The sequence below is a fragment of the Magnolia sinica genome, chromosome 6 (assembly GCF_029962835.1).
Source record: "Magnolia sinica isolate HGM2019 chromosome 6, MsV1, whole genome shotgun sequence".
NCBI classification, from domain to species: domain Eukaryota; kingdom Viridiplantae; phylum Streptophyta; class Magnoliopsida; order Magnoliales; family Magnoliaceae; genus Magnolia; species Magnolia sinica.
This window is the reverse complement of record NC_080578.1, coordinates 4,005,544-4,021,883: the sequence shown is the minus strand read 5'-3', so window position 1 is coordinate 4,021,883 and position 16,340 is coordinate 4,005,544. Positions and strand designations below refer to the sequence as shown.

The window sequence follows — 16,340 nt, the reverse complement described above, 5'->3', positions numbered from 1 at the left end:
GTGAGGTCCGCCTGATTGTGTATGTGAAATCAAATCCGTTTATCAAGGGCGGCCCACCCAGATGAATGGACACACAAAAAACAAGGCCGATCCAACGGTGAAAGTCAAACCTTTATTGATACTGCACTCTTCACTCTTTACTGCCACTTTTATTAAAAAATTGGTACAATCTGTACTAATGTATTACTAAAAATAGAAAATTCTGTACTCATCAGCGGCGGGTGGGTGTAAATATCAATGTATCTGATCCACTGCCTCTGGAGGTGAACCCTGATCTCTTGCATCCATATCGTTCATCATCCATAAAATTATGTTTTGAAAATAATCTGAACCGTTCATCCATTTTTTCTTGTCAATTATTTTTACTTGTGAAAAATTCCCTTGGTTTTTATACATTAAACTTCTAATAAATAGACCTTTTATAACTGACGGTGACAGATTTGTACGAAACCGATTAGAGGATTAGGGAATACGAATGGTGTAATGTTTTGTTTGTGTCACAGTATCTATTTAGATCTATCAAATGAACGGTCTAGATCTATCACCCATCTTTCAAATCTGCATAAATGGCAAAGCGGTACGTCCGTGATTCGAGATGCACCGGAGCCTGTCCTTCCTAACGCATGTGAGACTTCTAACAGCGGGGAAGAGCAGAAAGCCTCTCTTCTGGTCTTCGCTTTCAAGCTCTTCGCTGCAAATTTCATTTTCCGGGTACGTTTTCTTTTCTTTTCTTTTTTCTTCTTTGCAAATTGTCTTTTTTATTTTGTCATATAATCTTTATTTATTTATTTATTTATAATTGGGTTTTAGCAATAGAAGCTCTTGGGCTGTTCTGCATGTCTTCTTTTTTTTTTTTACCCTTCCTTTTGGGGTACAAAAATTGCTGTTTTTTTTTTTTTAAAAAAAAATATTTATTTTTAGTTGAATTTGTATAATTTTTTTTTGAAAAATATTGATAGTTTTGTTTTGTTTTTGTGATGAAATTGCATTGATTTTAGTATGAAATTGTATTTGGATTTTGAAGAAATATTATGGATTTTATATATTTACTTTTTTTAGTTTTTGAAATTTTCTATGTTGTGATTTTTCTTTAAATTTTGGAAATTTTGGTGGGAATTATTATTTTGTGGGTTGGATTTGGTTTTAGGGGTTTATGATCTCGTTGTTGGGTTTTTATGATTTCATATTCTGTGAGTTTTTTGTGGGTTTTTGTTTATTTGTTCAAGGTTTTAGCATTTGATCATATCATGCTCATTTGAACTGTTGATTTCTGGGTTCTGATCAGGTTCTGAGCTTCTGGAACCCGAGGATTGGGCTAGATTTGGGGTTAGGGTTTTGGGTTTTTGGTGGGAAGAAGATATTGGATTGAGGGATTGAAGATGGGTGACAATCTGATGGAGAAGGTTAGTGCTTTTGGCGAGCGGCTGAAGATCGGCGGTGCTGAGGTGGGCCGGAAGATGACAGCTGGCATGAGCTCGATGAGCTTGAAGATGAAGGAGCTCATCCAGGGCCAGAACCAAGCTGAGAAGGTTGTCGAAGAGGCGACGGCAGAGACGATGGAGGAGCCTGATTGGTCCACCAACCTCGAGATATGCGATATGATCAACAGCGAGAAAATCAGCAGTGTTGACTTGATACGTGGGATCAAGAAGCGGATCATGCTGAAGAACGCCAGGGTTCAGTACCTGGCGCTGGTGTTGCTTGAGACCTGCGTGAAGAACTGTGAGAAGGCATTCTCTGAGGTGGCTGCTGAGCGGGTCCTTGACGAGATGGTGAAGCTGATCGATGACCCTCAGACCATTGTGAACAATCGGAACAAGGCTCTCATTCTGATCGAAGCGTGGGGAGAGTCGGCCAGCGAACTCCGGTATCTGCCCGTTTATGAAGAGACATACAAGGTACTCTCAAGTGACATTAGAGTGTGCGTTTGGATGTATGCATGGACGCCAATGAAGCACTTGATTTCAATTGGTATCCATGAGGCAGATTTGGGCGGAATCAACGCCCTTGAACATGCATTTTTCGGCCACCCCAAATGCATAGGAAATGGATTCTTATCTATTTCACTGAGTAAATCCAAGCAGTACCTAAATTGGAGTTTTTGCATTTAAGGTGATTCTGTTTGTCTGAGATATGTTCCTTTACTTCTCTTCTCTTGTGTATCTTTGTTTCTGTCAGAGTTTGAAATCCAGAGGAATACGTTTCCCTGGTCGTGACAACGAGAGCTTGGCCCCGATATTCACCCCACCGCGTTCCGTTTCTGATTTAGAGTCAGATACGAATCCAACACAGCAGCAGGCTCCCCATGATATCCCTGTCCATAGCTTCTCACCAGAGCAAACCAAGGAAGCATTTGATGTGGCTCGGAACAGCATTGAACTTCTTTCAACAGTTTTGTCATCCTCTCCTCAGCAAGATGCCCTGCAGGTTATTAATTTTACTCTTTTACTGCATAAGTCAAGTAGCTGTTTGATTTTGCTATTTGTTAGATGCTCTGCTTTTTATGTGAGAATAAGATGTTATGTACCTTTAAAAAAAGATGTTATATGATAATATGTTTGGTCTTTGGTCTTATACTTCAAATGCCTTTTTCAGTTTAATCCCTGATAGATTCTTGACTTCTCCTTTGTCACAATTGTTTTTGTTCATGAATTCTATCCGCCCATTACTCTCAAATTGCATTTCTTACTTCATAATGCAGCCTTGAGCTGCAACTGTTGAAACTTTCTTGGTTTTATATGGATATTGTATCCGCTTGAATTGCAGTAAATTTGGAGAATAACAAAAAGGATCTTGGGATATTTTTAGGGAGAGGGGGAAGGATCTTCACTTAGTCTTTGTTGATGTTGACTTGAGAGAAAGCATATGATAGGTCCCTAGAGAGTTAATCGGGGGGGTTTGGGAAAGAAATGAGTTAGCATGTAATGATGTCGTCGTCATCATCTAAGCCATATCCCAACTAATTGGGGTGGTCAACAGGAGGATATATTGATGTGATTAACGATACATATGAGGGAGGATCGACAAATGTGAGGACCACTACCAGATAGATAAGTGAGTTTCCAATTACTGTAGTCTGACACCAGGGGTTGGCGTTGAGCCCAATCTTTTCCCAGTGGTTATGGACGAGTTAACAAGGGATTTACTAGAACAGGTCCTGTGGTGTATGTTGTTTGCAAATGACATAGTTTAGATTGACGGGACGAGGGAAGGCATAAACACAAAGTTAGAGTTATAGAGGGATGCTTTAGAATCTATAGGTTTAAATTTTAGTTTGACTAAAATAAAGTATATGGAGTGAAATTTTAGCACCAATAGTTGGAAATGAGGAATTGGTTAAGATTACTAACCAAGTACCCCAAAATGACCATTTCTGATATCTTGGGTCAATTATTCATGAGAGCAGGGTGATTGAGAAGGATGTTGTTCGTAGAACTCAAGTTGGGTGGAAGAAGTAGAGATGTGCCTCGCGAGTTTGGAGTTGTCTCATAGGTCCTTTTCATATTTCATGGGTAATGTCGGAATCGGTTAGGGATCTCCTATCGTTTGTGCTCTCTTGGTAGTTTCCTAATAAATTGTTGTGTTACTCTTAAAAGAAGGGTATGAGCCCTCTTTTGGGAGTTGTTTGCAATTTCCCTTCATTTCTCCTTCACCTTTTTATATTTCTACTTATCGGGACTATTTTTAACACATTCTTGATTCTAAATACGATTTAGGCCAACATTCCATCTCCCCTAGTATTCTGTAATGGCCACCACCATTACCATTACAATATAGGCCATATCGGCAGTTACTACTTTTTGAAAAAAATTATGTATCGACCCAAGAATGAACTGCTTTGGTTTTTTTTTTTTTTTTTTTGCCTCGTAACGGTCATTACAACCCCATAACCCGTAATGATAGCCACTATTACGTTTACGTAATCGTTTTTGCATACCTTGCATCTCCCAACATTAGGTCTCTCACCAACCAACCTTCCAATTCAAGGTATGGCAAAAGTTAATAGGAAAAATGACTCATCCTTTGGCTCACACTAGCTATCCTTGAAACCCAAGTCCTACCCCACCTTTCCTCGCTAGATGAGAATGACCAATACAGTCAAAAGATCACATTCCTAGTTTTAATTACACACCATGTAGTCCAAGCCAAAATACTACTACCTCTAGTACATTGGGAGCTACGATCTTGATCCTTCAAGGCATGAGCCATTGCTCTCCACCCGGACCCACCAATGGCCTCCATCTCCCATGCATGTGGAGCATGACATGAGCTCCCCATATTCGATTTGATAGGGCATCTTTGACACTGTGATGACATGGAGAAAACGATAGTGCTATGGTATGGATCCTGCATGCAGAAGGAAACAACCAATCTAGATCGACAAAAGGATCCTAAATGAAAACCCTTAAGGATGGGACTTTCCATTAGTGGGGAAATTCATGTTTAGGGATCCCTCCCTAAACTCGAGATATCTCCGATGGAAGATTTCACAAGTCTAGCGAACAAAATGTAAGGTAGAAATCTTTGAGATGGAGAACTATTTCTATCTGTTTAAATTTTCAAACATAAAGGATCTAGAAGATGTGATCTTCGGCGACCCTTGGGCTATGTCAAAACAATATTTGATGCTATTGAGATGTGAACCCAACACCTTCCTAGCCAATGTGGTAATCGTGCGCACAAGTATCTGTATTCAAATCAACAACTTGATGATGGAATAGTGACTTTAGAAGGCCCTATCCACAATAGCGCTTGAAGTTAGCAGGCTACTGAAAACTATGTGACTATGGATAACCTGATCAGAATGCAATTTGCAATAATTAGAATTCATGTCGACCTAGCTAAGATGAGCATCATCCAAGGTACCCGAGGATGAGGGCAGTTCTTTGGATGATTGGGGTTACACCATATCCAGCCTCTAAACAAACGAAATGATTGTGCAACCTAGGTTTGGTGGCTCTGGATTAAGATCCAGAGCTGGAGAAAAAGTAATGCCATGCTCTACATGCAAATCGCATCAAATGCTCATTGATATAGATATTATGCCTTGGCGCGTGTTTTTGCTTGTAAATTGACACATTCTAAACTATTCTCGGGTTCATCGCTCTCCTTGTAGACATTGTTCTCGAGATTGACATTCTAGCATACATTGTTCTCGGGATTGCCATTCTCTTCATAGACACCACTCCAGAGCTCAATCCCGAGATTGAGATAGGCTTTTGTCAAGGGATTCCGCTCTCCAAGAAAAAAATGAGTGTTTGAAGAGTCCTGGCGAGCTCGTGGGGCCCGACGGAGCTGGACGGGGATTTCATCCATGAATATACAAGTTCGCATCAGAGGCCAAAGAAATTAGAGATAAGGGGTTATCGAAATTGGGGGCCATCCTAAAGTAGAAGAGGATGAGGGAGTATGGCATTTAACAGTCAAAGTTTAGAATTTGATGAAGAAATGAAGAACTTCAAGGAGCAGGGCTGCTCTTCGAGAGCTGCCCACAATCTTTGTGGAGAGTTTCCTAGAAGAGTGGATGGATGTGAACTTCTACGGAGTATTTGGATATTTCAACATTGAAAGAGAAGTTTACATTTGTAGAGGAAAGGGCTTTCGATTATTAGAGGCTTTTCTTTTGTTCACATGAACACAAAAGAGGAGATCTTTTCGGCTATTAATGACTTGAAGGGGCATAGATTCAACGGCGTTGAAATTTGTTTGTAGAAGGCTCATTATGGACCAGCGGAGGTTAACAAGGGAGGTCCTCCTCCAAAGGATGCTTCAGCTCGAGGCCGAAGTGAAAGAGAAGTGTTTCATCCAGTTGGGGCCCCTCCTACTCCTACCATTGCAATTGAGGCTCCAAAGTCAAGATCGGTGTTGTTCAAAGAAGTTGTCATTGGAGGAGGCCTGGATCCATCTCTTGCCATGATGCCTCATGTTGAGGTTTCGATGACCCCAAGCTTGCATCAGTCTAAGTGGATTCAGGCCAACATATCCAAGGGTGGTGGAAAAACCTGGAAGGAGCTCCACTAGAGCCTGGTGGCGACACTTGTACCAAGAATACTCGTGTCCTCCCTCTTGGGCTGGCTGGATGAGAACTACTTCTTGGGGAGAGATGACTACATCCTTCAATAGCTCAACGAAGTTGAGGTATGGGTTTCTCTTCAACAATTAGTGCATCTGGAGCGGGTGGTCTTTGGAGGTCAGTTGTTTCTTAGGAGTTAGCTAATATCACTATGCAAATGGCCAGATTGGTCGAGGCTAGGTTGGATTGATAAGTGGCTTTTCTTGAAGCAGCTTTCCCTTGAGCTCTAGTTTGACGAGGCTTTTATGGCTATTGAGTCTTGTCTTGCAGAGTTGTAGGAAATCAATGATGCAACTTCTTCTTATGGTGACCTCTGAGGGGCGAAGATTAAAGTTTGCCGGAAAAGGTCTAGTAAACTTCCTATGCCCATGTCGATTGTTGTTGGAGAGGATAAGCTTCAGATTCAGATTTGTCGAGTGGAAGGTAGTCGGAATCATGCAAAGGGGAGTGATTCAGAAGTGGCTTCTCATCATCATCTCATTAGTTAGGTGACAAGAGCTGTCGGTTTCCATCGTGTGGGGTCTGACAAGGAAGATGGAACACAGTTTTTTTGCTCCTGCAATCCTCAGTATCTTGAAGCAGCCGCATGTCCGCTGCTGATCTTGTCCATTTCTGATTGCTCATCTCTACCCTCCGATATACATCCACGTGGCCTGGATTAGGACGGCCAAGAGATTTCTCTACGCCGGTTGAGATTTCTCTACATCAGTTGGCATGCAATGAATAATCTCATTTTAATTCGGTCGGCTCTGTCCAACACTCCTGCTTGGATGTCAGAACGACGTGCCCCCATGTGGTGGGTTTGGTAGCTGTGTATATAATACATGTAGAGAGGAGTGGTGCTATTGTCGCCTAGTGCGATGCCTCACGGACACCTATCCTATTGCATTGATGATGGCCCTCCCTTAGGCGGCTCTCAGTCAGGTGTGCATAATGCTTTGATTCCTTTTCCGACCACGTGGCAGCAAGAGAATCATATCTTTTCAAGTGTGGGAGGTGTTTTGTCCGTACCCCAATCTTGAGCCCTCAACCAGAGTCGACGCCCCCTCTCTAGCCTGTTGCTCTCGACATCTATTCGCACATTTTCCAGAGGTGTGATGTCGCGGGTTCTCATGATGATTCTCTCAGAGAAATGGCCAATCGTGACATTAATGACATCCTTGGTTAAGCCGCTGTGGGGCTTGACACTCCTCATATCACAAAGACGTTTTCTATAGTCCAGATGAAGTCTCTTGTCCTTCGCTTCCCTTGGATGGACCGATTTAGAAGTTGAGGCAGTGCTCTTGCCTTGTGTTTGTTGTGGGTCCGTGGGTCAGTGTGTGCTCTCCGAAGTTCATGTGGAACCCTCCCTTTTTCCCAATCATATTGAGCACCCCTGAATTGAAAGATATCTTCTGATTACTTCTCTAGGTTAAAGGGGAGATAAAGTGGTGTCAACACTTCAGGCCAATATGTCTAAAAGAATGTGATCATAATACTAAATTCTTTTATGGAATTAGCCAATGCCAGTCAATTGTATTTACTCTCTTATGGTAGATGGGGTTAAACGTGAGGATAAAAATTCTATTTTGGATGCGGTGATAAACTTCTATTCTAACCTTCTTTCAGGTGAGGTTAGGAGGCATCTGACTTTAGACAACTTCCTTTTGATCGCATTTCTCAAAAGGAGGTAGAAGCTCTGGAGTTACCTCCTCAGGAAGAGGAAATCAAAGAGGCGGTTTCATCATTAGCCAGGGATAAGGCCCCGAGTCCAAATGGGTACCCTCAGGCATTTTTTAAAAATATTTTAGGAGCTTCTAAAAGGTGATTTGGTGGGATTTGTAAATGAGTTTTTCGTTTTTGGTTGTTTTCCTGCAGAGATGGGTTGCTCCTTTTTAGCCCTCATGTTGAAAGTGGAAGGTGTTGTCGGTTTGAGGGATTTGAAACCCATCAATCTCATCGGCAACCCATGTAAAATTTCTAGTAAGCTGTTTAGCCAAAGATTTGAGGGTAGTGCTTCCGAAGATTATATCCCCTTTTCAGTGAGCTTTCGTTCCGGGGGATTGAATTTTAGATAGTGGCTAATAGCCCACGAGTGTTTAGACTCCTATCATCAGGCGGGTTCGAAAGGGGTGCTTTGCAAACTCAATCTGGAAAAGTCCTACAATTATGTCGATTGGCCTTTTGATTACATACTGGGTAGAGTTGGTTGTGAGTCCAAATGGAGAGGCTAGATAAAATTTTATGCATCCTCAACTAAATTTTCTATTTTGATTAATGGATCCCCCCTTAGATTTCTTCAAATCCTCAAGGGAGTTGTGGCAAGGGCTCTATCCCCCTTCCGCTTTGTTATTCGTTGCCGAAGCTTTGAGCAAAGTGCTGGTGAGGGTCAATCAGTGGGTCTTTTTCAAGGTTTTCAAGTTCCTAATTTTCCTAATAGAGTCGGTGATCTTCAATTTGCGGACGACACTTATTTTTGCAAAGAAAATAGTCCTATGGTAGATAATCTTATGAAAATAATTAGGTGCTTTGAGGTGACTTTTGGCCTTAAGAGTCAACCTATTCAAAAGTGAACTGTTTGGGGTCCATGTGTCTGATTTTGAGGTCTCGATGTTGGCAAATATTTTTGTGTGTAAAGCAGGAGCCCTTCCCTTTTCGTACTTTTGGTTACTTCTTTGTGTTGGGAAACCGGCAAAACATCTTTGGGATAAAGTTCTTACAAGGATGGAAAGGAAAGTTTCTCCTTGGAAGAGTAGGTTACCATCTTTAGCTGGAAGGTTGACCCTCATTAAGATTCTCTATCAAATCTGCTTTTGTATTTCATATCCCTTTTCCAATGTCCTATGTCTTTCCTTCATAGGATATACAGGTTAAGGTGTGACTTCCTATGGCAGGGGGGATCTCCTTCAGACAAATTCTGTTTGTTGAGTAAGGAGAAAGTTTGTAAATCTACTTCAGAAAGGGATGTGGGTATAAAAAATTTCAAGGAGGTCAACTTGGCTCTTTTGGGGAATTAGGTTTGGAGATTTGGAGTAGAGGAAGAGAGTCTATGGAGGGCCATTGTGATTACTAAGTATGGGTCCTCTCGAATGGGATGGTGGATAAAGAATTCTTTGCTGTATCGTGCTTCTTCTATTTGGAAAGTTGTGGACAGGATAATGCCAAAGGTTTTCGAGGGTATAGGGTTTTCTGTTGGGGATGGTAGTCGAGTTAGATTCTGGGAGGATATTTGGTGTGGGGATTCTTCCCTAAGGTCAATCTTTCCTAGGCCTTTTGCGTTATGTCCTGACCCGGAAATTTCAATGTCTAACTGTTTTATCCTGTCAGGGGATTGTGGAGCGTGGGTCCCTCCTTGCCGTAGAAATCACTTGGATGAGGAGATCGCCGAGCTGGCTACTTTCCTTTCTCGCTTGAATGGGATTCAACCAATTCCATTTGAGAAGGATTCTCTTATTTGGAGCGTGGAGAAATCGGGCGAATTCTCAATTAGATCCTTCTTTGGCCTAATCTCGGGCTCCCTGGCTCAGGCTTCTCATCACTACTGCCGCGGTATGGTCTTATGGCGCTCCCCCAAAGGTAGCTGCCTTCGCGTGGTTTGCGGGAAGAAATAAGATTTTGATGGTGGACAATTTAAGTAAGCTCAATATCTGACTCCTTTGTTTTAAAGATATGTAATCAGTTAACCATATTTTCATACATTGTGATCTGACGAGGGAAGTTTGGACCAGCATTTTGCTTCAGTTTCAAGTTCAGTGGGTTATGCCGCTTACCTTGGACAGTCTCTTCCTAATCTGGCACTCGGCTGCTCCAGGCAATTCTTCTCTTCCAGATGGAGGATTGGTCTTCTTGCAGTTATTTGGACTTTCTGGCTTGAAAGGAATGATCGATGTTTTAGAAATAGAAGAAATTTCAGTTTTTGGGTGATCAAAAGGGTAAATAGTTGTATAAGGGAGTGGGCTCCTTAGGTTCGGGTTGCCTGCCTTGTATTTGTGTTCTTTCTCTTTTCCTTCTCTTTTTGTTCTTTTGCTGTTTTCTCTATTTTGCCCTTCTGCCTTAATAAAATCAGTATCTTTAAATAAAAAATCATGACACCATTACTTTCAGTACAACTCTTACCTACTTGTCCACCTAACACCATCTCTCAACAGTCTCCTATGCATTAATGTTTCATTTCTATGAAGAAGAAAAAAACTTGCTTAGTCTTAAATGAATTTACTCTCTTGTCATTAAATGTCCAAACAGGCAAACACCAAATCAACCAGTCAACTATTTTGGGTCCCTTCTCTTTTCTTACACCAAATGGTCCTACCCGTGGATACTCATTCCACCATGATCTACTTTTAGAGGTTATGGATTTTTTGAATAATCTAATGTTCTAGTTTACCAGGGTAAAAGTTTCATTCTAGTCCACCTATATTTGGTGAAACCACTTTCCTGGCTTTTTAACGTTCAACATGTGATTTTAGCAATGCTTTATTGATCTATTTACTCTCAATTGCTTGCTTATCATTGGGACAACAACTTCCAAATCTGGACTTATTTTAGAGCCTGAAATTCTGCGCGAGATCCTTGGATGGAACCTAGAGCCACCATCCCTAGCTTTATATGGATCCATGTGGTTTGAGTGGCTTGTTATGGTATGAATTAGGCTCGGAGATGGAACCGAGAATCATAAGGCAAGCACAACATGAACAAGTTTCTTATGGATAAGGAAATCCATATTGATAAACGAGGAGGGAAAACGTGAGACAAACCTTGAGTGCCAATACAAAAGGATTTGTGCATTGATCAGCAACATGTTGATTAGAGGAGGGTTTCTATTGCTTTGACCATTGGAGGAATCTTTTTGTAACGTACATATACCTAAGAGGAACAGGATGCCAACAAGATTAGGACAGAAATTATCTATCCAATTGAATTTAGTATCATCATTCAGAGGGTTAGTGAGAAACACATTCCACAAGGAAAACATTCCGCGACCTGTAGAACTTTCCAGCTTTTCGATCAGAGCATCCACCTCCTCTTCTATCAGTACCCAGAAGGTCCTTAAACCAAAGAAATTGAACAATGTTGATGTTTTGTGGACAGCTTATAAGAATCGGTACAACGAAAAAAGTGTAATCTGTCATAGTTGAGAGGAGTATCTTTGATTTCTTTCTGTGGCAGGTTCAAGCGACCCCAACTTAACGCGAGGAAATGGACAACATCTGGATCCTTTCATTTTTTTTTCCTCCAAAGAGCAACCAGTAAGATATCATTTTGGAAAGAAAATTACATAGAAAAGATTACATGGAAAACAAGAACTGGGATTATCAATGGAATCTCTCAAATCTTAACCAAAACTGTTGTGAAGAATGTTGTTGAAGTGTAGGCTGTTTTTAAAAAATTAAAAATTAAAAAATTTAAAAAAATTTTAAAAAAGCATGTTAAACTGATGAGGAGGATGGTGGAACCCCAAGAAGAACTCTCAAACTCAAACTTTCGGGTTTTGAGCTACAAAACTCAACTAAGAAGGCTACACAAAACAATGACCTCAAATATTCTAAAAATCAAGAGCCCTGAGGTGCGAGACCCCAATTTGGTCTGTGGAGTTCGTCTGTCTGAGCTTCTACTTGCAGTACAGGCACATCAGAAGCAAGGAGCAGAAACTGAAAAAATGCATCTTCTAGTCTACCCAAGTCACCCTTAGGACTCTTAGTTAGCCCCCAACCCATCCTGTATTACATGTCTACCCCTCTAGCCTGCCCAGGAAATAACCAATCGAAATCAAGAAGATTTAAATAGAGCTGTCAATGGACCAGGCTGGCTTGTCTCCCCCCCCCACAAACACACACACACACACCAAACTGGGCTTGGGCTGGGCTTGATCTGCGAATAACAGCCCGTCAGCCTGGCCCGATTTCAGCTCGGCCCATTAGGGTTTTAAGGGTACGAACATGTCTTTTATTTTCTCCAGCAAACTCAAACCCCGCCTCGCCTCTCTCCGAGAACCCTAGCCCCCTCTCATTTGTTATTAGATATTAGAAATAATTTAGAGCTGAATCTTGTAATAATCTAGACTGTGCATCAGTTGGGCTCCACATGGAGGATGGGGATTCATAAGCATTCATCCTCACCTGTCCCTCTACACTCCAGCCATTCCAACCCCTGGGTTCGGATTTGGGCCGGGCTCGGACTCGGGCCCAGCATAAACATTTCGGATTAGGTTCGGGTTGGATGTAGAACTGACGGAATAGCGATGCCGTTTTTTTGTAAAGGGATGCGAGGTTTGATATTATAAGTAAGAAAGAAGAAGGGGAAAGAAGGAAGAAGGTATATACAAGTTACAACATTCTTTCATGTATGCTAGAACTCTCTTTCATAAATGCAAAGACTTGGGGAATTTAAATGACTTCAACGTCCTAGGACCAACTTATAAATGACAACAACTTTCAATGTCCTAGGGTTTTCTAGAACTAATTAATGAAAAACAAGTTCCCATGGTACTCTAGGTCTTACTAGAAGGCCCATCAATTCTTTGCTGTTGTACTTCATTTGTGGCCCATTTGATTGATCGTATGGACAACCATGGGCTTTCTTGGGCTCATACAGATCGGGATTGAGTTGCTGAAAATCCTCTGCATTGATCCATGTGCAATCTGGCTGAGGGCGATTCTTCTTCTTAACTAAAAACTTCTGCCATCCACCACGCCATGTGGAAACAATTTGATCATCAAGCACGTGTTCAGTTTATTCCACATTTCCTGTAGGTTCTGCAGGATGCTGGATGGCACATTCTTCAAGTCTCCTTGTGGTAACCAAAATATGTCGTTCAAGCCTTCAATGTTGGAAATAGGATTAAATCGAACATCCAGTGGAAGCTCTAATAAATAAGCATGTTCTCTAAGTCGCTTCAAGATGCAATAAGGTCGAACATTCTGTGAATGAACATTGTGATAGGTGCCTGCTGGAAATCATCCTCTCTAGGAGTTGAGCAACTGAGAAAAACATGTGTAGTCCCAATCTCGTTTCAAACAATTTCAGAAGAAGATGAGAACAAGAAGCAGTGGCTCCAAGGATCTTCATCCTCTTGCCATTGGCTTTTGGGTAGCAGTTGGGAAATAGCCATGACCTTATTGCAGGCCCCTTAGGGGCATTTAAGTATTGTATGAATAGAAGCACCGACAGTGGAACAGTTATTACCATTAAAGAACGCTTGTACTTTTTACATTTCCTCATTTAATTGTCTGGTCTCTCATTAAGAGTCATTGCAACAAGGTAAGGGATAAGAGAGAAAAGAGGCGGGGCTTGCCCATGTGCTTGATCAGGTCGGATTCATCAGCATACCATTGCCACCATCAAACCAGGTAAGTAAATAGGCTCGTTTTCCTGTTTATGTGATTGACTTGTTGAGTGGGCCACCAAAATGTGTTTTGGCTCCCAATTCGGTCGTTGTGTAATTGCATCACTTGATCCATGATAATCTGAAACGTAACATGTTACACTATCTGCTATATAAATTATAAACCTATTGCATGGAGGTTTGCTAGCCCCACATGCACCTCTGCATGCAGATGCACTTGCCAACCTGGCATGTATGTAGGACATCCAAGCTGTGTATCAAGTGGCACGCACCTGGTAGATCATCTTGCCAAATCTGAGTCCGATCAACTGTCAAGCAGGCTACAAATGCATCAAAGTAATGGATGTTCATTAAAAAAAAATAATAATAATAATAAATGCAAGTTTCTTTTACTGGCTATTGTTTCCACAAATCTGGGGGCTACCTGATTGTTAGATGGGCCTAGTTTTTGGCCAGATGATCTACTAGATAAGTCCCATTTGATAGATGGTTTAGATGTCCTACATACTCACCAGGTTGGCACATCCGGCCACGTGAAGATGTGTCAACAGTTCGGATCACTGAGCTATGCTGGCACAAACTGATATTTTCAGTGGTATTGTATCAGATCTCTCGATTTGGCGGGTATGGCCTGTCATATACAATAAGGCAGTTTTGAGTTTGAGCTGGATGTGGTTAAATTCCAGGTTTCTGACCACCTTTAAGATGCGATTATCTGCCCTTTTCTTTTGACCATTACATGTTACCACATCCAATAGGTTATCCAGGCTGTTTCTAGTTTTATTGATGATTTAGGCTCTCCAGGTCCATTATTAAAGGTTGTGTTGTCAGATCTCTGTCATTGTCAAATCCCCACCATGCATTCAATTTTCGTCTCTGTAATAATTGACTATTTTGGCCTTGCATGGTAGTTAGATGACTTTCATATTAGCAGACACCATTGTTTCTGATGTGATCCTCTGTGGGGTCCACCTCTGTACCAGTCTATATGACTCATCATACATTATTACATTAAATACATACATGCACCCAATGAAACACACCAACCAAGCTCATATTGCTGATGTCAACGTGTGTGTGCATGTACTTGCGTTTTTTATTTCCTGAGTTCCATATTTGTTCCGAACAAGGAACTTTGTAGATGTGGGACCTATGGTTGGTCTATCTAAGCCACTGATCTTGCCCCATCATGGATGGACCGTTCCCAGAATATCCTCTCAATTGGTCAACTCTAATCTTCCCGTTGTCGGCGTGCAAATATGTGGTTAAAAAGAACACAAACAGATCACATACAACAGAGGAAATACCAGAGATTTGATGGCTAGGATCTTCCAATTTGGGAGATTTTGAGGGAATGGTCCATCAGTGATGAGGGCTGTCAGATCAATGGCTTAGATAACCAACCATGGGTAAAGTAAGTCCCCTGCTTGGAACCAATAGGGAAAACATGGCCTAAAGAAAAAAAAGCAGAAGAAAGTAGAAAAGAGGAGGGGGATATGATGAGAAATCATTGCACTCCCAATACTAGTTGCAAAAGGTCCAAGAGACATCATAGTGCCTGGAATGCTAATCTACAAAAGGTCTTTAACGACATGGCCCAGGCAACCACGGCCAACCTAGCTCTTCATGCACACCTCCTCCGGACACATGATAGATTCAGAAAATTCCTGTTGCTTGAAAACATGACTGGGTAATTTGAGAACTCTCTGAGTTGACTCAATCAAGACTTGGTTTGAGTTGAAAAGGTTATCTATTCCTAAGAAATTTGATCTGAATACTTCAAAAATTCAAATGCTAGAAAAAAGAAGAAACTGATAAACTACTCTAAGAATATGTCCAGCCTGCATTGCTTATTGTCATCATTGGTGTTTGATTCGTTCTGTTTCCCATTGGCAGGATGACCTGACGACGACACTTGTCCAGCAGTGCCGTCAATCCCAGTTCACTGTCCTGAGAATCATCGAGACGGCCGGTGACAATGAGGCCTTGCTTTTTGAGGCCTTGAACGTGAATGACGAAATCCAGAAGGTCCTTACCAAGTACGAGGAGCTGAAGAAGCCGCATGTCGCCGCGCCCGAACCAGAACCTGCAATGATACCCGTTGCTGTCGAGCCTGAAGAATCTCCACGGTCTGGGAAGGAGGATGCGCTCATCAGGAAACCGTCCGGCTTGCGAACGCGTGCAGGGGAGGATGAGGACATCATGGATGACCTCGACGAGATGATCTTTGGCAAGAAAGGCGGGCCATCCCAAGGGCATCAGGAGCCAAAGAAACAGCAACAGAAGGATGATCTTATCTCCTTTTGAGGTTTTTACACAATACCCATGTTTTAGTTTGAGGTCTTTGATGTTTATACTAGGCTTTTTGTTGTGGTGGTGGAGACTTTCTTTCAATCATATATGCTTGGATGGAAACTATGATAAATTCACAGATTGAATATGAGAGTTGGGATTTGGGGGGGTTTTTATTTTTCAATTGTTGAATTGGGTATGGGTGGTAACAAGTTTCTGCAGTGAAAATTGTTGGTGTGTGAATCAACTCCAATTCATGCCTTGATTGTATTCCTCCAATGGTCTGGTGTGCATGTGATCATTGTTGGAGATAGAGTGTGGGGCCCACCACCTTCCAGGGGTGGGGGGCATGTAGTGTATTTGCCAATCATGGCCATCAGTATGTTATAATTAGACTGGGCTGGACAGTTATACACTGAATATTTGGCGTATTCTAATCTTGTGTTTATGGGCAGTACACATTTCCTTTTCATTATCAGTGAGTCTGGTCCTGTAGCCTTGGCACATGTTTATGGGATCCAGGTCCTTCATCGAGTAGGATTATCATGGATGGTTGTCACGAATAAGTAATCCTGATTATATCATCCTAACCATTAAAATGTGGACCTTTTGAGATCTGTAAGGATGGTTGACACAAGAAATGACAGTGTCACA

The 16,340-nt window shown here is 41.7% G+C and overlaps 1 protein-coding gene across 1 annotated transcript; it reads left to right on the top strand.

The window, feature by feature from the left end:
- Positions 1-556: 556 nt before the first annotated feature.
- Positions 557-15,870, top strand: LOC131247989 (TOM1-like protein 1). The gene is made up of 4 exons (XM_058248015.1): positions 557-711; positions 1,286-1,898; positions 2,179-2,427; positions 15,291-15,870. The coding sequence occupies exons 2-4, from the start codon at positions 1,380-1,382 to the stop codon at positions 15,699-15,701; spliced, it is 1,179 nt and encodes a 392-aa protein (XP_058103998.1). The 5' UTR covers positions 557-711; positions 1,286-1,379; the 3' UTR covers positions 15,702-15,870.
- Positions 15,871-16,340: the final 470 nt, after the last annotated feature.

What these genes read in the sequence shown, in the direction of transcription:
- LOC131247989 (XM_058248015.1), top strand. Translation starts at nt 1,380, where the DNA reads ATGGGTGACAATCTGATGGAGAAGGTTAGTGCTTTTGGCGAGCGGCTG. An exon ending in TTTATGAAGAGACATACAAG is followed by an intron (nt 1,899 to 2,178) that starts GTACTCTCAAGT and finishes TGTTTCTGTCAG; the next exon opens with AGTTTGAAATCCAGAGGAAT. An exon ending in CTCAGCAAGATGCCCTGCAG is followed by an intron (nt 2,428 to 15,290) that starts GTTATTAATTTT and finishes TCCCATTGGCAG; the next exon opens with GATGACCTGACGACGACACT.